Source organism: Anabrus simplex, chromosome 7 (genome assembly GCF_040414725.1).
Source record: "Anabrus simplex isolate iqAnaSimp1 chromosome 7, ASM4041472v1, whole genome shotgun sequence".
Classification (NCBI taxonomy): Eukaryota; Metazoa; Arthropoda; class Insecta; order Orthoptera; family Tettigoniidae; genus Anabrus; species Anabrus simplex.
In genome coordinates, this window is record NC_090271.1 from 174,681,832 (window position 1) to 174,702,791 (window position 20,960).

The following is a 20,960-nucleotide window of genomic DNA, read 5'->3' on the forward strand; positions in this document are numbered from 1 at the left end:
CGTACACATGTGATGGGTTCGCAAAGTGTGTATAACAGACGAACTCATGACAGGACAGGGAGTGAATAAAATAAGTACTTTGGCTTGAAAGGAACATAACGAAAGCTATAATTGTCACTGGTTTTAGTGCACAGTACATACTACTGTATGAGTTGAGAAATAAACATAACACAAAACACCGGAAGAGCTCCTTCTAGAAAAGCAAATTAGTAATGTCCGAGGTACGTGATTAAGACACGTGAAGTGCTACAGAGAATAGTGGTTGTTATTTCATTTCCGGGGCTTGAACATCGTGGTCGTGTAGCCCCGCGCGCGTGTGAGGGTGTGCGCACCTGATAACCTATGTTATTGTGATATCTGTAGTAGTGTACTGTATTTGTAATTCGGGTGGGAAATTGGGATGGAGGCGGCCGTTATCGTAAGTAAGGAACCATCCCGACATTTCCCTGGAGTAGCGGTGGGAAACCACGGGAACACTTCCAGGATAGCTGAGATGGTTACCGAACCCATCTCTTCTCCGTTTTGCCTCACGAGGCGAAGTGTACCCCGTTCCAGCCCTCCAACCAGAATTAAATTGCTTATCAGAGCCGGGAATTGAACCCAGACCACCGCGGCGACAGCTACGAATGTTGGCCACTACACGTGATTAAGAAACTCGACAGGCTGTGGAGAAGAGTGGCTGTTTGTTGTTATTTCATTTCCAGGGATTTGACAGTGTGGTCATGAAGCACCGTTTGCTGGGGGGGGGGGGAGGTGTGCGCGCGTGTGTGTTTGTTTGTTTGTTTGTTTTACAAAGCGCACCTTGTTTTGTGCTGGGCTATTTCAGGCGAAGGAGCAGTGTTACCAATGCTGGATTATTTGGGTTGGGATAGGTGAGACGTTAGGAGACAAACAGCTCGACTTATTATGTGGGATGTTCAGAGCTGATCGTCGTGTGATGGCATCAGCACTATCATTTATTTATTTTACATGCATTATTCTCCATGGAGCTCAAGCGCGGCTGTAGTGGCGTGCATTCAGGAGAGTGCACGTTCGAGTTCTGCCTCGCCCAACCTGAAAGTGATTTTCATAGTGTCCCATGTTCAACACCAGGCAAATGCCGGATAGGTACCTTTGGTATAGGCCACGGCCGACGTCTTTTCCAAATCCTTCCCATTCCCATCCGTAAAAAACGACTCTAAACTGAGCGCACATGGATGTCATAACAAAACAAATTTAATTTCCCTTCCCCGTCGTGTGTTTGCCAGTCATACAATAACGTTGCACACCCAGGGTATGTTACGGTACATCACATTATGTTTACAGTACATGCCTGGTGTCCGTTCTGTGGCTGGAATCAATGCCAGGAAGCAGCTTGCTTGCCAATACGTCCTTGGCTGACTGCACACCGTCTGATGCGGCACGCAAAAGCCCAAATGCGGTTTTTATTAATATCTCATAAAGTAACTGTCCGATTTTGAAAATACTTACATATTTGAACTTTTACTCAGTTGAACTTTTAGGAGAGCTGTAGGAATTTGTGCAATTCCATTTAAAAATATGGAGTTAGTATCAATATCTCTGTTATTAATCATCCCATGAGACTAATGCCCGGTTTCTGGAACGTGAGATATCGAACCAATAGGGGTATCGAATGGTTAACTTGTGTTTTGGCATTGCACAAACGTAAGATACACCTATCGGTTCGATAAATCGCCTGCTAACTTAGAGGGCCCTGACCAGGAGATATCTATTTGTTAACTTGGTGACGCGTGCGCAGTACTTCAGTATCAGCAGCTAACAATGTGTTTGTTAAAATTTTCTATGGCTATCTCATCTTCTTCCGACGAAGAAATTGTAGAAACGGTCAACATTGTAGAACGACCACGATTATATCATCGTCGGCCCGGTGTTGTAATGAAGTATAGTGAAAATGAATTCAAAGACAGATTGAAACTAAACAAATATACTGGCATAGTTTTGGTAGAGGTTACAGGTGACAATTTGCATCCTGTGACAAATAATTTTCCATTGTACCTTGTTGATCGAATGTTAATTACGATACCCTTTATATATTTGTATCTGTGACTGCATTTGTGTCCATAAAAGCATTGGTTACAGTAACTGAGTATAACAGATAATTACACATTTATCCTAGTAGGCCTACTGCAGGCCTACTTGCATTGACAGTGAGCATATACAGGTACTTTTATTGTGGGATTGCTTTTAATTAATGATATTACATTACAAGGAACTAACAGGTTATATAATTATGTTAATTACCTGATATATATCGTTACACTGTGGTCAAACAATGTTCATATTTTGGAATAACAGGGAAGAGATACCGGTATGGTATACTTATAAGGCTCAGTGCAAACAGGATCGCGCGCGACACGTGCTATTGGTGTGCATATTTCATTAGAAATCCTCAAACAATGTCAAATTCTTCTGACAGTCCTTAAACACTACGAAACTGTCACCCACGTCTGGAAGAACTAGTCGAATACCAATTTCTCGCTGCATGGCAAAGAGGGGATAATAAGTGCTGCACAGAAAGCTCAAATACGATGCATTACTTGTGCGCATGCGCCTGGCAATCTAGGGAACAAATCTAATGCACAAAAACAAAGCAGTACAAGGAGTGGCATCTAGTGTGTATTTATGAAACTTGCTCAATGGGCCAATAGTTGACAGTTCAATAAGTTAGCTGCTATTCCGATGTGCAACGCAGCGAAGATCTATCGAGTTGACAGCTGTAACAAAGCAATAGCTATCGGAAAGATATCTCACCATTCCAAAAACCGGGCATAAGTAGCACATTATTTTACACGACCCTGGGTACCGTTTACGAATATGAAAACAGAATCCCGATATCTTTAATGGTTTAGAAGTTATTTCCGTGTAACATGTTAGGTGAATAACCCTGTATATATAAGTGGCTTTAATCCACTTAACACATTTATTTCTTTATTTTAGAACTACATGTTCATACATTTCTAAATATTTTGAGTGTGATTTGATAGAATCTCGTGATGTTCTTTTGTGGACATGTCATTCGATTTTAATTAAATTGTTTCTTTTTTTTTATGTATAATTCTGTTACCATGTTTTCTTTTTCAGGTGGTTTATAAAATTATTTTTCAAAATTAGTTTTGGCAGACTGAAGAACCTAACAGTTATAAAATTTTAAGAAAAAGCTATTTTTGTATAAAATTAGAGTAGCTGCATCAGAACCTCCCAGAACCATATTTCCCCTTCCTTGGCCCTTTTCCTTTCCTCAACAACAATTTTTAACATTTTACTCTTATTGCTAAGCCCTTATAGGTTAAAATATGTACCCCTGGCTAGTAGGCTGTAATGATCGATCGTTGAATGTTGAAAGAATGTAATAATATTCACTAAGTTCTTTGTATATTCCATTATGGTTAATCACATCACATACAAATATTAAGGTATTAGCTCCATTCAAGCATTATTGATAGATCTAACACTGTGAACCAAAGTTGAACTTTGAAACTTGAAATATTCCTAGCCAAATGCAAACAAAAATACAAGGCACACACAGTGGGAATATTCTGCTCGATGACGGTTTATCGTCCATAACGAGGAACAGGTTAATTTGACTATTTCTAATGTTCCTCTGTGCACACATTTATGGAAAATGCCAGTACGACCAGTACTCCTGGAATCTGTGGAAATTCAAGAGCGGAAATATGAAATGCAATGAAATGATTCCAAAAGTATTCATTGAGGAAGTGGGCGTAGCCTTCTGAAGGGATTTTTAAACCACTCAACAGGACATTTAAAAACAGCCGACAAGAAAAAAATTATATTGCCACATGCCCCAAGGAACTTTTAGAGTAAAAGTCTGTTTCATTTTGCAGACCATTTCGGAATAACCACTCCTGAAGCCCTAATCTCGCCATGCGGTAGTAGAAATCCATTAACAGCATGAATGCGTGCTACCTACTCTGTACTGTGATCTAAGGCAGAGATACATTATAGATGGCTGGTTGGATTTGTGTTCTGTGATATAGATACCAGAGTGTTTCAGGCATTTGAGAAGGGTAGAATGAAATTGGTGATGACGTTCTAAATCCATTTGATCTTTTTTCGTTACTTTTCAGCAATGCTAAGATGACATCTGCCTATTTCCGTATGTGCTCTATGTTCTTAATAACACATGTATACAAACTACTACCTTAGCTTGCTTGAATGTTTGAATATTTCTCGTTTACAGGGTGTGGCAAAAATAACTCCTGAATGCCAAATGAAAATAACAAAGCAACCCTAGAAGATTTTCAGAAATTTATTTCACAGCTTTAAAGGGGAGTGTTTCCCATTTACTTCACATATACATACACTATCTTTTGGTTGTAAAAATAATACCCTCCAAATGCCAACCGTCCATTTCTATGAAAGTCTGATGTCTCTCTCACTTAAAGAAGACAGATCAATTTAAAACAGCCTAGAACTATGGTAATTAAAGAACTAAATAAACTAAAAATAACAGCGAGAGCACATGTATGATATCCTTTTGATATCACCAATATACCCTAGCAAAAAAAAAAAAAAAAATTTAAAACCTTCTTAAAGAAAACAATTCACTCCAAGAAACAAAAGAGAACAGCAAACCAAAATTGCTTTACATTCAATGTCAAAATCTTTTTGCAAGCTGCTTTATGTCGCACACCGACACAGATAGGTCTTATGGCGACGATGGGATAGGAGAGTCCTAGGAGTGGGAAGCGTGAAAATGGGAAACTACAGAAAACCATTTTCAGGGCTGCCGACAGTGGGGTTCGAACCCACTATCTCCCGAATACTGGATACTGGCCGCACTTAAGTGACTGCAGCTATCGAGCTCGGTACATCAAAATCTATTGTCAAAAAGAAGGTATAGCCATGGGCTCACCATTGGCAGGTATAATAGCTAACATTTTTCTAAATAACTTTAAAAACTACTTCTTAATATTTCGGATTCCTTATGGGAATCAACATCAAAATCAACTTCTTCTTAACCGGCCAGCATTCAAAAGGTATCTTACACTGGAGCAGATAAGTAGATGATGTAATATACATATATGACAATGACATCATTAATGCACAGCAGTAATTAAACACACTAAATTCTTTACTCTCTTACTAGATTTCTGTTGTAGTAATTAGGGTAGACTTAACTGCAGTTTAGAATTGTGTAATTCTTGTGTATTATTCTCTATTCAATTGACAAATGGTCCAATTCTACGAACTTGAAGGTCCTGAAAAGGACCACACATCTCCTTCTTGTTCGCTCTTTGACCGAGAGGTCGTATCCGACAGTTCGGTTTCATCTTCTCACTGTTGCTTTCTTAGCACCACCCGGGGGACACGTGTAGGGCAGTGTAGTGGTTAAACCTACGGACGTGAAGCAACGTCAATCCACCACATTGTTGCTGACTGCCCAATTCGAGCTTTCAAAGGAACGCTAATGGACATTCACCGCACATCGGATGAAGCAGTTGATTGGGTCAAAATGCTAGACCTAGAGTTATAGTATTGTACGGACTTGTGACTAGGCACATTTATCCTGAACTATATGCATGTGTGTACATAGATTCATCATACGATAAATAATAAATAATAATTCTCTATTTCCAGTAATTAACAGCAATTTTCATCCTGTTAGGGTGTTGTAGGAATAAAAAAATGTAGGCCTACAATTAAGTAGTATTGTAGTATAGTAGTAGCCGGTATTAATTACCTTATTGTCATGTGATCTTTGTGAACTATCCTAGACAATATTTATTTCCTTTCATTTTTCGTTTGCACAGAATAAAGTTATCTTATTTTTCCTTTTTGTTTCATTATTCAGTAAAGAATGGCTAAGGAGTGCAAGTGTAGGAACTGTGGGTGTGGCCATGCATTAAGGAGTATGAGGGAGGAGTTGGAGAGTTTGGGGGAGATAATTAAGATTCTTTCAGAGGACAGGAAGGAAAGTAGGCCTCCCTCAAACAATGTAAAGGTTACAGTAGGTGTAAAAGAGGGATGGGAAGGAAAGGGGATAATTGTAGAAGACAGGTGGTCTAATGTTTTAAGGGGAAGCAAATTGCAGGCTAAGGGCTCCATTCAGGATCAATTCAAGACAGGTGTCTGTGAGAAATCGGTACGAGTCACTGCAGGTAGAACAACCGAGGGAAGATGAGGAACAGGGAAGTGTTGTTGAAAATTGTGGAAGTAGGAGAAAAGGGAATGGTAGGAAAGGGAAATCTGGAGTAGTGGATAGGAAAAGACAGGTGGAACAGGGTCATGGGATGGAGAAAAGGGAGGAGGAAGTAGCTTCTGCAGCTGTCAGAAAAGATAGGACTGACCAGGAGGGCAGGGGATCAAATGAGGTAGGTAGGGTTGAGGCTCTGGTCATGGGGGATTCCATTGTTAGACATGTCGGGAAAGTGTGTGGAGGAAAGAGTACCAGGATAGAGTGTTTACCCAGGAAGACAGATGTTGAGGAAAGTAGAAGAGAAGGAGGAGGGAAAGGAGATGGTGGTAGTGTTTCACGTTGGTACTAACAACGTAAAACAGGCAGGTATAAGTACCAATATAGTTGGGGATGTGTGGGACCTGGTAAATGCAGCATGGGTGAGGTTTAAGGAAGCGGAGATTATCAGTGGAATCCTGTATAGGAAGGATACTGACTGGAAAGTGATTGGGGATTTAAATGAGACTATGGAGTGGGTATGTGGGGAAACTGGGAGTGAGGTTTCTAGATCCTAATGGGTGGGTAGGAGATAGGAAACAGGGTGGCCTAGGGAGCAGTGATACGGGTACAGGGAAATGTAAGTTGAGCACTAACATTTTTATGTTATCCCTACTTAACTGTAGAAGTATTGTAAAGAAAGGAATAGAATTAAGTAATTTAATACATATATATTTACCGGATATTGTAATAGGAGTTTAATCATGACTGAGAAATGACATAATGGATGCAGAAATTTTCTCACGGAACTGGAGTGTGTTACACGTTATAATTGTCATGTCAGGATCGTATTGAAATGTATGTAAATACAAAGTATGTTACAAGTGTTATTTTTAATATCCACCTATTCAATACAAAAAGATCTCATAAATTAAGAATTAAACCTTATCATAAAAACTTACAAGGGACATGTTTCGCCCATTTTAAGGGCACCATCAGCCTCAAACTCAAACCTATAAGGTGAATAATCAGGATCCTGATTGTTCTTACAAATCGTAAAAAGAGGGTATCAATGTAGGTGTTTGTCTAACATAAAATTATTAGAATGTCCTTGGTTAAAACTGTAGTATCAAGCTCCACGTCACAAGATTACACACTCCGGAGCGCTGAGTCAATGCGCCCAAAACCTGTTGAGGGTGGAGCGATAAACAGCTCAGTCTATATAATGAAGTAGAAATGTGTTTCCTTGAATACTCCTATTGGAGGATAAGAAAAAAGTAAAGCTGATAGACTGTTCAAGATGTTAATTTTGTATGTTAAGATAAGACAATAGTCTTCTTTAAGTAGCTGTGGAGCAAGGAAAGGTGTTCAGCTGTCTATAGTCATATTTATCTGGAAAGAGCGAAAGTCAAATGTGTTGAGATAAGTCTTCCTTGAGTAGTTGTAGGAGCAAGGAAAGGTATTCGAATGTCTATAGTCGTAATTTTTCTTGCTTGAAGGAGCGAAATTCGGAGGTATATTGATGTTGGTTAGAGCTTTGTGGTGTAACAGAGGAGAATGGATGCTTAGGAAAAATATTTTTGAAGAGAAGGTGGGTTTAAAAAGAAAAAATGGAGAATATATAATCACTTACTCTTCCGTGTGTAAAGATGTAATCAGTTGCTATAACACCATAACAGTTAAGGAGATAAATGAACATACACATAACGTTGTTTTCTTCAACTAACCTTTCCATAACTGATTTACATCTTTACAGACGAAAGGGTAAGTGATTATACATTCTCCTTTTTTTTTTTTACCCGGTTTCTCTTCAAAAATATTTTTTCTAAGCATTCACTCTCCTCTTGTTACAGACTTTACACCAAAAAGCTCTAATCAACATCAATACACCTTTGACTTTCGCTCCTTCAAGCAAGATAAATTACGACTATAGACAGCTCAATACCTTTCCTTGCTCCTACAACTACTTAGAGAAGACTGTTATCTTAACACATTCAACTTTCGCTCCTTCAAGCCAGATAAATACGACTATAGACAGCTGAACACCTTTCCTTGCTCCACAGCTACTTAAAGAAGACGTTGTCTTATCTTAACATACAAAATTAACATCTTTAACACTCTATCAGCTTTACTTTTTTCTTATCCTCCAATAGGAGTATTCAAGGAAACACATTTCTACTTCGTTATAAAGATTGAGCTGTTTATCGCACCACCCTCAACAGATTGACTCAGCACTCCAGAGAGTGTAATCTTGTGAACTTGTCACATGTAGTTTGATACTACGGTTTTGACCAAGGACATTCTAATAATTTTATGTTAGACAAACACCTACATTTATATCCTCTTTTTACGATTTGTAAGAACAATCAGGATCCTGATTATTCACCTTACAGGTTTGAGTTTGAGGCTTGTGATGCCCTTAAAATGGATGATACATGTCCCTTGTAACTTTTTATGATAATATTTGATTCCTAATTTACTAGATTTCTTTGTATTGAATAGGTGGATATTAAAAATAACACTTGTAACATACTTTGTATTTACTGGAGTGTGTATCATAGAGATAGGATAGGAATGGTAGGAGGGGGGGGGGGGGGGTAATTCATTCTGGTGAAAGAAGAATTTGTAAGCTACGAAAAAGTTAAAGATGACGAACATGAAATTCTAGGTGTAAGGCACATCTCTAAAGATAATAGGTAACTTGATGTCTTTGGAGTGTACAGACCGGCAAAGTAGTAGTGCAGACGCTGATTCAGAATTATGTGATAAGATAATCAGCTATGTGGGAAACGATAAGGAAAGGAACGTGTTTGTAGTGGGTGATTTAAATTTACCAAATGTCAATTGGGAAGGTAATGCGAACGACATGAAGCATAACTAACAAATGGCAAATAAGTTAATATAGGAAGGGCATCCAATTCGAAAAGTGATGGAACCAACTAGAGAGAAGAATATTCTGGATGTGGTACTGGTAAAACCAGATGAGCTTTATAGAGAAACCTAAATAATAGATGGTATCAGTGATCACAAGGCTGTTTTTGTCGTAGTTAATAAATGTGAAAGAAAGGAAGATGTTAAAATTAGGACTATTAAGCAGTACCATATGGCTGATAAAACAGCCGTGAGGGAGTTTTTTAAAAGTATCTATGATCGGTGGAAAACGGTAAATAAAAATGTAAACAGACTCTGGGATGGGTTTAAAGCAATTGTTGACGATTGTGAAAATAGGTTCTACCTTTAAAGGTGGTAAGGAATGGTAAAGATCCACTATATTATAATAGAGAAGTAAAGAGACTAAGAAGGAGGTACAGGTTGGAAAGAAATAGAAATGGCTGTGGTAGTAAGGAGAAATTGAAGGAACTTACTAGGAAATTGAATCTAGCAAAGAAGTCAGCTAAGGATAACATGATGGCAAGCATAATTGGTGGTGGTCATACAAATTTTAGTGAAAAATGGAAGAGTATGTATAGGTACTTAAAGCAGAAACAGGTTCTAAGAAGGATATTCCAGGAATCATTAATGAACAAGGGGAATGTGTATGCGAGTATCTTCAAAAGGAAGAAGTATTCAGTCAGCAGTATGTAAAGATTGTTGGTTACAGGGATAATGTCCAGATAGAGGAGGAGACTACTACTAAAGAAGTATTAAAATTTACCTATGACAACAAAGATATTTACTGTAAGATAGAAGAGTTGAAAACTAGAAAAGCAGCTGGAATTGATAAGGTTTTGGGGGATATACTAAAGACAATGGGTTGGGATATAGTACCATATCTGAAGTACTTACTTGATTATTGTTTGCATGAAGGAGCTATACCAAATGAATGGAGAGTTGCTATAGTAGCCCCTGTGTATAAAGGAAAGGGAGATAGACATAAAGCTGAAAATTACAGGCCAGTCAGTTTGACATGCATTGCATGTAAGCTTTGGGAAAGCATTCTTTCTGATTATATAAGACATGTTTGCAAAATTAATAACTGGTTTGATAGAAGGCAGTTTGGGTTTAGAAAAGGTTATTCCACTGAAGCTCAACTTACAGGATTCCAGCAAGATATAGCAAATATCCTGGATTCAGGAGGTCAGTTGGACTGTATCACAATGGCTATGTTTCTAGAAAATAGAACTAGGAGAATTAGCATAGGCAAAGCTTTATCTATCCCTGTAATAAATAAGAGGGGAATTCCTCAAGGCAGTATTATTGGACCTTTATGTTTTCTTATATATATATATCAATGATATGTGTAAAGAAGTGGAATCAGAGATACGGCTTTTTGCAGATGATGTTATTCTGTACAGAATAATAAATAAGTTACAAGATATTGAGCAACTGCAAAATGACCTTGATAATATTGTGAGATGGACAGTAGGCAATGGTATGATGATACACCGGGTTAAAAGTCAGGTTATGAGTTTCACAAATAGGAAAAGTCCTCTCATTTTTAATTACTGCATTGATGGGGATGAAAGTTCCCTTTGGAGATCATTGTAAATACCTAGGTGTTAATATAAGGGAAGATCTTCATTGGGGTGATCACATAAATATTATTGTTAATAAAGGGTACGGATCTCTGCACATGGTTACGAGGGTGTTTAGGGGTTGTAGTAAGGATGTAAAGGAGAGTGCATATAAGTCTCTGGTAAGACCCCAACTAGAGTATGGTTCCTGTGTATGGGACCCTCACCAGGATTACTTGATTCAAGAACTGCAAAAAATCCAAAGAAAAGCAGCTCAATTTCTTCTGGGTGATTTCCAACAAAAGAGTAGCGTTACAAAAATGTTGCAAAGTTTGGGCAGGGAAAACTTGGGAGAAAGGAGACAAGCTGCTCGACTAAGTGGTATGGTACATGTAACTATTCTCGTGTTTAGACCCGTATTAAAATTTGCTATAATTTGCATACAAATTTGTATTTTTTATTTTTCTATTCCACCTTTTCAATACAATTGATTTTGTGGTGTTAGAAATTCATATTGCTACAACACTACATTAAAAGCGACATGTTTCGCTTGGTTTTGAGCATCCTCAGCCTTTGTAATTTATCTCAAGTTTAAGATCTGTCATTGTTAATTTGTTCATAACTAATTTGTACTTAATTACGATTCTAAAAACTAAGTGGTAAAATACATGAACATAGGCATTTGTGAATACAATGGACAGTTTAACTATTTTAAATGACAGTGCTAAAATTGGGATATACATTAATTCTAATAACATTGACATCCAAAACACAGTACTATCTTCACAATAATGAGATTTGGCTATAATTCTCATGTTCTTTGTTTTTTTAAAACAATTATTGGTTGACTTATTTTATTAAAATTTGAGTTGTAAATTCTGTTAAAAATGATGGTGCGTCCCTTTGACTTCTACTACAATGCCTCGCGATACCTGTTACATTACGGTGACTGCTTACTTTTGTGTTTCTACTCCAGTCAGTGGAGAGATGGCGAGGGCGGACATCAGTAGACGAATCAGTTTGAGTGGTGTCTCTAAAAGTAGGAAAGATCACAATATGAAGATAAAGTTGGAATTTGAAAGGACAAATTGGGGCAAATATTCATTTTTAGGAAGGGGAATTGGGATTGGAATAACTTACCAGGGGACATGTTCAATAAATTTCCAATTTCCTTGCAATCATTTAAGAAAGGGAAAACAACAGATAGGGAATCTGCCACCTGGGCGACTGCCCTAAATGCATATCAGTAGTGATTGATTGATTGATTGATTGATTGATTGATTGATTGATTGATTGATTGATTGATTGATTGATAGATACACAGCAGTTATTAAACACTAAATATACAAGTTCATCAAGTTCACAATGGAACCAGAAACTACCAAACTCGATAGCTGCAATCGCTTAAGTGCGGCCAGTATCCAGTAATCGCGAGATCGTGGGTTCGAACCCCACTGTCGCCAGCCCTGAAGATGGTTTTCCATGGTTTCCCATTTTCACACCAGCAAATGCTGGGGCTGTACCTTAATTAAGGCCACGGCCGCTTCCTTCCAACTCCTAGCCTTTCCTATCGCATCGTCGCCATAAGACATATCCGTGTCGGTGCAACGTAAAGCCACTAACAAAAAAAAAATAGTAAACGAAGGAAAGTTCCACAATACTCGCATTGCTCCCCCCATACTTCCCCATCCCCTCTCCACAGTACAGTATGCAGATTATAACGTGGAGAAGGAACTGACCTGCTCTCCCCTATCCTGTAGGAAGGATCCACAACGTTCCACTTGACCCTCCCCTGCTTCCCCTCCCCACTCCGCAGAACAACATGCTTGTCCAAATCCTTCCACTAGCCTATCCTTGACCGCAGTCGTAAAATAGTGTTTGGTGACAACGAACCTAGCCTTGGCAATCCGGATAAGTACAACATTATTTCATTATGTTAGTACTGTGATGGTTGAGTTCTTATAAAAACATCATTTCTTGAAATCGGGGGAATAGGCTGACCATGGAATGTCACCTCATAAGAAAGAAGATCAGGTGCCTGGAAACATTTGTCTTACGAGGTTTGTTGATATCTGTAATATGTGTGTACAGCATCTACACAAACTACTACCTAGCTGATGAGCTTTACTCTGCCGGTGCAATAATTCAAGGAACTTCATTTCAACTTCTGAAGCCCCAGTCTCACCATGCAGTTGTAGAAATCCAGCAACAGCAACTACCACAAAAACGCATTGGAATCGCAGAGTGGGATTCCCTACTTCGTTGAGTTTCGGCTGCAGGAAGTTGGATAGCATCTGTTGAAGTTACTGTCACAGTTCTGTTCTCCTCCTCTCAGTGACAGCTTAACGGGCAATATCATACTTATTATGGGGAGGTCACTGGCAGAGTTGTTATGGATTGATTTTGGCCCACTACCAAAAATGTTAGTTATTAACATAGCCTGACAGATGAAAGTGAGCTTCGTCACTTGACAGTAAACTAGCATCAGCTGCTGGAACAGCTTCCAGCATATTCTCACAAAATGCTTTGAGGTTGGTACAGTCACATTCACCGAGGTCATGCACACCCATCATTTTGTAAGGATGGAACTTCATCTGTGTGTCCAACCCTTGTCTCTTTTCTCTACGAGATTGAGTATGAAGTGGGATGAATCTTCATAGCATATACAATTCTGCTTGTAGTGCGATTGGATAGTCCCATGGCAAATGCATGACTGCGGACCAAATGTTGAGGAGATTGTATAAGAGCTTGTCGCACTCTACGGATTTTCTCTAGTGTTCAAACGCTACGAGGGCTACCAAATGGCTTCGTTTTTAAGTCTAACCATTCTTCTCAAGTTGGAGACCCATATCAAAATGGTTTTTCTATCAGGAAATGTTCATGTTGAAAGTGTGTATGAAATTATCATGTTGTGGTAACAGATTCATCATTTTTTAAGTAAGCCTCAGTCAAAAACCCACAATGCTCTCCACTCCACGTCGTGATAGCAACTGACACGGTAAGGCATTTGCTATGCAAGGCTACCTATCCGCTGCATGCATCACCACTTATGCCTGAGAAACAGCAGTGGAAAATATGGCAAAGAAGTATATGAAGTAAATGGCAAATATTGCTGTTTCAAACAGTGAAATATATTTTTGAATTGCTTTTAGTGTTTCTTTGATATTTATGGTTAATGTTCGGGAGATTTCTGCTTCACCCTGTATTTATTCATTCGTTCATTCATTCTAATCGTTTTGACATTTCTCACATTTTAAACCTGTTTATTTCTTACTGCAATATTTTGATTTTCTATTTCATTGTGTTTTTGTTACAGGAATAGATTCATAATTGAATCCAGCTATATACCGTGTGAAGACCTTATTGTTGGACGTCTGTCATTCCAGGGAATGAATCCAGAAATTGAACGCATTATGCAGTTAGAGTCTGAGGCAGAACTTGCTAAAGTACAGCCTAAAACAGAAACTGAAATATCTGATGAGGAAATGGCTCATCGGTACAATACCTTGGTCAGCACCATCGGTCAGAAATTTAACACGAAACGAGAAAATAGAAAATTCAAAGGTGATTCAGAAAATGAGTCAAGAAAGAAAAGAGCAAAGTTTTTAAAACCATCTGATTAGTATGTATGACAGCTTTTATCCAGACTTGATACAATTTTACTTACATTGTATAAAACTCAATACTTATTGTTAAATAAAACATTTTTAAAAAATTGCAAGTGTTACTTTTCTTGAGTTGGATAAAGTTATGTAATCTCTTTTCAGTTTGCTATAGTCTGTTCTACATTTTCGTTTTACTTCAGGATATATGGGAATACTCTATTGCAACATCTCATTATTATCTTAAGGGTTGCTGCACCTCTTTCTCTCAGTGAGAAGACTATATTTAGTCAAATACTGTATGGAGCTTGGTAGTGGTAATAGTTTTTTAAAGTCTCAAAATATGAATGCCATCAGAAAACATGGCACAATCATGTGAGAAATGAGGATGTCAGATCATCTTTGGGAGTGAAGCACCATCTAGAAGAAAGACTAAGGTCTGCAAGAATATTTCAGGCACGTAAAGAGAATGCCACAGGCACTAAAACACCACATGCATACATGGAACAGACAGTCAGCAGAAGGAAACCTGTTGGTCGACCAAGGAAATGATGGCTGAACTTAAAATAGATGTAGAGAGTAGAGGGAATTGGAGAGCGATGATGGAGACACAAATGTGGTGAGACAACGCTGGCAAGAGCTCGTTCAATACTACTAATATTATTATAAATTTACTCATTCGGGACAAGTATTTCAGGTTTGCTATGGGAATAAACATCTATGTCAATTATGCACAGTCCGGTTATCAATTTTCGGGCTAACATGTTTATTAGAAAAATTGATTACGCTCTTTTATTCTTGGTCAACATATCAAGGTGGTAACTGCACTCAGTACAGTGGAACCTCGATATCTCAAATCACCTCAGTAGCTAAATTTCATTTTGAGTTATTGAAATTTCGAGATATAGAGAATTCTGTTTTTGAGCGTGTGTAGCACACAATTGAACCATATGTATCTACGAGCTTATAATGAATACATTATTTTAACAGAGATAACACCTTTAGAAAAAAATCTGTTAGTCTCTTCTGTTTGTTACTATTAACCTATTCATAAATGGAGCTTGTCATTTGCAACTCTGGGGGTTTCTTTCATATATGACCGATAATTAATTCACACCCGAGAAACAGTGAGGCTTTGTCGATTTTCCGATCACTAGAAGTTTTAGTTTTTCGGTTCCATAATATTAGCTCCCAGCATCACTGTAAACCTTTCTTTGCTTGTTAACTGTTCCTCACAAACCAGAAATGCTGTATTGCAAAGTTTCTGTGGCACAGAATTTGAGTTAGAGTATTTTTTGCTTCAAGGGAAGAAATATTTGCTTCGAGAAATTTGTGTAACCGTATTTCAAGTAATAGAGAAATAAATACGCGTGAAGAATAGGACAAACGGCCGGGAAATTTAAGTTAGAGATACTGAAAATTTGAGTTCCAGATATCGAGATTTGACTGTATTTCTAATCATTTTACATTTTTTAAATTAAGTGAGCACATACATATAAGCACTGTGGTAGTGTCTCATTTTGCTGACCTGCTTACAGAAAAATTCCACACTGGTTAAAGAGGCTGATCACTGCCATCTTGTCCGGTCCATGGCTAAATGGTTAGCATGCTGGCCTTTGGTCACAGGGGTCCCGGATTCGATTCCCGGCAGGGTCAGGAATTTTAACCATCATTGGTTAATTTCTCTGGCACGGGGGCTGGGTTATGTGTCGTCTTCATCATCATTTCAGCCTCATCGTGACACGCAGGTCGCCCACGGGAGTCAGACACTCCCGACACTAAAAGCCATATGCCATTAATTTCACTGCCATCTTCATGCTTCCTCTCCTTGTATTTCGTGTTGGTCGCCCGATGTGTCCATTTCGGGAACTAAGAATTCATGTAATACACAGGCTTGAAAATTCTAAGCGGAGGACCAACCAACTTGATGAACATAAGATTTGCTACTGTATTTAGATACAATGATGCTCTTGTTGGAGTCGTGATCAAGTTCATTTGTGAGAAGACTCTTTCACATTCCCTTGTTGAAATTGAGATGCTGTTCATAGTATTAATAAGGGGCAGGAGAGACATTGGGCATTTCTTCTCAGCAAGATATTCACAAAAACCTCTTATAATTTGTCTTTTGTGTAGCTTAAAACGTTTACACAAGTTTCTTATTTCTGCCTCTCCATAAGTTACATCAAGATTTTTGGTCCAAAACTGTAGCCAATTCTGGGATTTCAGTGTCTTCTGATGTTAAAAGGCGATTCGCCATACGCCTCCCCAGGCACTCATAGAACTTCACACCATCAATTATTTCTTACTCCTTACTATTCCCATGCACTATCATTGTCTTTCCTCATTTCTGTTGCAATATGAGAAACAATATTTATGCAGTTGTTAGTTTAATGAAGAATGCTGCCTATATTAATGCCATTCAACTCTTGCACATCAATTTCAGTTTTGAAATCATGGGAGGCTTGATTTTTCTTGACTACTTTTTATGCTGTTCGAAATACATTGACAGTTATTTCTTTTTTGAAAGCCTTAGTGCATGCAGTTTCCAAAGTTGTCAGTTTTGCTGTTTTTAATATTTTAACTTCAGCCTGATGAGCTGAACTCTCTTTATGTTTAAATATTTTCTACCGAGCTCAATAGCTGCAGTCGCTTAAGTGCGGCCAGTATCCGGTATTCGGGAGATAGTAGGTTCGAACCCCACTGTCGGCAGCCCTGAAAATGGTTTTCCGTGGTTTCCCATTTTCACACCAGGCAAATGCTGGGGCTGTACCTTAATTAAGGCCACGGCCGGTTCCTTCCCGCTCCTAGCCCTTCCCTGTCCCATCGTCGCCATAAGACCTATCTGTGTCGGTGCGACGTAAAGCAACTAGCAAAAAGAAATATATATATATATATTTTCTTGCCGAGAGAATGCATTTCCTGACATTTATTTTCAGGTCCACCAGTTGCACACGGTATTTCCAAATAAAGATTTTAAAAAAGGTATATATTATGCAAGCAAACGACTACTTTCCTTCTTGTTTATAACAAATAAAATAAAGATGTAAAACCCTTAACCAACAGGCCACAACTCTCCATCCATCTCCTCCTTCACATCCTTTTTAATGTTTTTTTTTTTCTTTTCCTTGAACCTACTACGCTGGCGTAGGAGGGGGAAAGGTGATACTCCCACGTGGCGCGTCCCAGGTGGCGGATAGGAGGGTCGTAACCGGCTTGCCGGCGGACTTGAGGGAAATAAAATACCTCTCGCGGACCAAACACACTACCCCCTACGCAGGTGGGAGACACCCATGTAGAATACACCCGCGGTATCCCCTGCCTGTTGTGAGAGGCAACTTAAAGGGGCGACAAAGGGTTGATTGAATAAGAACCATGAAACTACTTTTGATTCGTACCATCACGCAGGGAACACCATATGTTGCCTGTACTTGCGAGTAGTACCACTATTTTAGGTACGAAATAGGTTTGTGATTAGTAGCAGTATAGAGCCTGGCCTGGGGGTTTTCCAGTACCCGTGCGTCGTACCCATGTGAGTAACACCGCGGGTCTGGGCGTTGTCTGTGAGTTGTACCACTATATGAGTGACACCGTGGGTCTGCGTAGCCTGTGATTAGTACCCACTATGTGAGGAACACCACAGGGCCCGTGGGACCAGCACCCGTGACTAGTACACCTAGGTGAGGAAACTCATCGGTTTGCATTGGCTATGAGTGGCGCCATTGTGTGAGAAACACCATAGGTCTGCGTTACCTGTACGAAGTAAAATACTTGTGAGTAGTACCATCTTGTGTGGAACACCGTGAGTCTTCGCTACTTTTGATTAGTACCCCAACATGACAAATACCATGGTTCTACTTTACTCGCGACATGTACCATTCTGTGGGGCCTTAGACATGGATTTTGCACCCCTTTAGGCATCAAGCATCGTCGTGCTTTATGAGTGGTCCCTTGGTCAGTAATACCTTTATTTCTGATCTTTTTTTGAGTCTGCTCCACTGTTGTTGTTGTTTGTTTTTTTTTTGTTTTTTTGTTTTTTTTTGTTGAGTTCATATCCATCCATTCGTTCTTCGTGACATTTTTTATTTTATTTTGGTCAGTGGATTAATTTGAACTTTATTTCATTTCGTACCATTAGGCGCCAATGGCCTCATTGTTAGGCCCCTTTAAACAACAAGCATCATCATCAATGTTATTTTTAATGTTATTTGCTTTACATCACACTAACTACTTTAACGGTTTTCGGGGACGCCGATGTGCCGGAATTTTGTCCCGCAGGAGTCCTTTTTACATGCCAGTAAATCTACCGACACAAGCCTGACGTATTTGAGCACCTTCAAATACCACCGGACTGAGCCAGGTCTGTATTCTTTCCATAATCTCCCAAATATTAGAAACTATTGTTAAAAAGAGACTTCTCACTTTTTTAAACAAAAATAATTTCTTTTACAATGCACAATATGGCTTTCGTGAGAACTCTAACACTGAAATAGCAACCGTAGATCTCATAAATATGCTGCAAGAGTCAATAGATTTTAATAGTTTTGCTGGTGGGTTGTTTATAGATCTAAAGAAGGCCTTTGATACAGTGGACCATGAAAGACTGTTAGCTAAATTAGAGAGAGCAGGAGTTAGTGGTGTTGCATTGAAGTGGTTTGATAATTATCTGTCCGATAGAAAACAGTATGTAGTGCTGAATAACTGTAGGAGCTCAGCAATTAGGGTAACCCATGGCGTTCCACAGGGGTCAGTATTAGGGCCGATTCTCTTCCTAGTCTACATCAATGATATTGCAACTTGCCGCTTGAAAGGACGTATCACACTGTATGCCGACGACACAAACTTGTTCTATACTGGTAGTAATATAGACTCCATTATTAAGGATATGCAGGAAGACCTCAGTACTCTGTGCTTTTGGTTTCAAGCAAATAAATTAACTATTAATGTGCAAAAGACTAATTATATGATAATTACAAAACAAGGTCAGAATGAAATCCCATACAGTAAAATATATATACAGAATACTGAAATAAAACTAGTTAGAACTGTCAAATATCTTGGGTTTGACCTGGACAGACCATGTTGAATACATTACTAAAAAGATCACACCTGTTGCAGGAATTTTAAAGAAACTTAGTTATCTTATCCCACAACATCTTCTAAAACACATCTACTACTCTTTAATTCATAGTCACCTACAATATTTGAATGTAATCTGGATGCGCTGTAAGAAGTCAGACTTGAATGAGCTAATGGTAGTACAAAATAGAGCTGTTAGAAATATACTTAATCTTCCCTACTTAACACCAATAAAATATCTATACCTAAGTGCTAAAATACCACCCCTAAACATGAGTGCAGAATTCAATACAGCTGTACTCATGTATAAAATAAAACATAAATTTATACAACACTACACTACATATACTCTGAATTCTGACAACCATCCATATAGTACTAGGCATGCAAATGACTTTGCCTTATACAATGTTTGCTCTTATAAATATGGTATAAACAGCTTGAAGTTCTCTGCGATCCAGTTATTTAATAACATCCCTGTGGAGATAAAAACAGCACCAACTTTGGCAAAATTCAAACAAAGAGTCAAGCATTATTTTTGGGAAAGGTACAGTGCTGTTTAAATCAAAATATCAGATGTCATTTAAGGCATTCTCCCAAACAATCTTGCAAACTGTCCGGAACTATTCTTGTACCTCTACAACTTTTATGTTATGTAAATGTAAATACTCTGTAATCTGTTCTTGTACCTCTGCAACTCTGAGTTTTGTATATATAGTGTAAATACTCTGTAATCAATTCCTGTACGTCTGCAACTTTTGTGTTATGTAATTGTAAATAATCTGAAATCTATTCTTGTACTTCAGCAACTCTTATGTAAATGAAAATACTCCATAATCCATTCTTGTTACGTAAATGTAAATACAGTCAGAAGTAATTCTCTGTAATCCTCATATTGATGATGTACATATTTTATATATTGTATGTGTTTATATGTTCAACCATTTACTAATTATCTTATATACACAAACTATATTTTGATGGGTAAGTGCCCGCCAGTATGTAATGTCCTGTACAATTCCTATGTATGAGCCTGCAGGCTCGTTGGAATTAATTGAAATAAATGAATGAATGAATGAACCTGCCAAGTTGGGGTCAGAAGGCCAGCGCCTCAACCGTCTGAGCCACTCAGCCCGCCACATCCTTTTACCCACCTGCTTCGTCCTTCACTGTTCTCCCCAACCCGCCTGCAACTCTTGGTCAGAGAGAGGGTGTCGCCCGCCCGCCCTGCCCCTTCACGGTGGGGAATGAACGCTTTTGATCTATGTATGTATTGCACAAATAGAAACTGAAACCCATTGCAGTGAAATATCCATCCCTCGTGATGTGCTTTCAGTTCGCAAGTCGCTAACTTCTTTACAAATTTCTCAGCCAAGTTCTTATTTTTTACCACCAACTATTCGCACTTATTGTTGTTAAATTCCAGATTTTTCTCCAAATCCCAGCATTGGGGAATGTCTTCCGCCCCGCTGGTACACGTGGCTGAAAGCGCTTTGTTGTGATCTTTTGCATCACCACACGACACTGTTAGCGTTTCCCCATCACTGTTTACGTTTGAATCATTAACTTTCAGCTTTTTCGATGCTTGGCTGGATGTAAAGTAGTTCATTATTTTCTTCATCCTTCAGAACTAACCACACGCACAAAATAACCTAACTCACCACCAAACAC

At 38.6% G+C, this 20,960-nt stretch overlaps 2 protein-coding genes across 4 annotated transcripts in view; one reads left to right on the plus strand and one right to left on the minus strand.

The window, feature by feature from the left end:
• Mpp6 (M-phase phosphoprotein 6) overlaps positions 1–14,332 on the plus strand; it is a 53,010-nt gene extending 38,678 nt beyond the window's left edge. For 2 of the 3 annotated variants that reach the window (XM_067151470.2, XM_067151472.2), the window contains exon 3: positions 13,928–14,332. In XM_067151470.2, coding sequence (XP_067007571.1) covers positions 13,928–14,234 — 307 coding nt within the window. In that variant the 3' untranslated portion in view covers positions 14,235–14,332. The remainder of the gene's footprint in view (positions 1–13,927) is intronic. The other variant, XM_068228643.1, reaches the window with a different exon arrangement.
• GrlHz (Gustatory receptor-like Holozoa) overlaps positions 10,533–20,960 on the minus strand; it is a 227,476-nt gene continuing 217,048 nt past the window's right edge. The window contains exon 7 of the mRNA XM_067151469.2: positions 10,533–11,644. Coding sequence (XP_067007570.1) covers positions 11,627–11,644 — 18 coding nt within the window. The 3' untranslated portion in view covers positions 10,533–11,626. The remainder of the gene's footprint in view (positions 11,645–20,960) is intronic.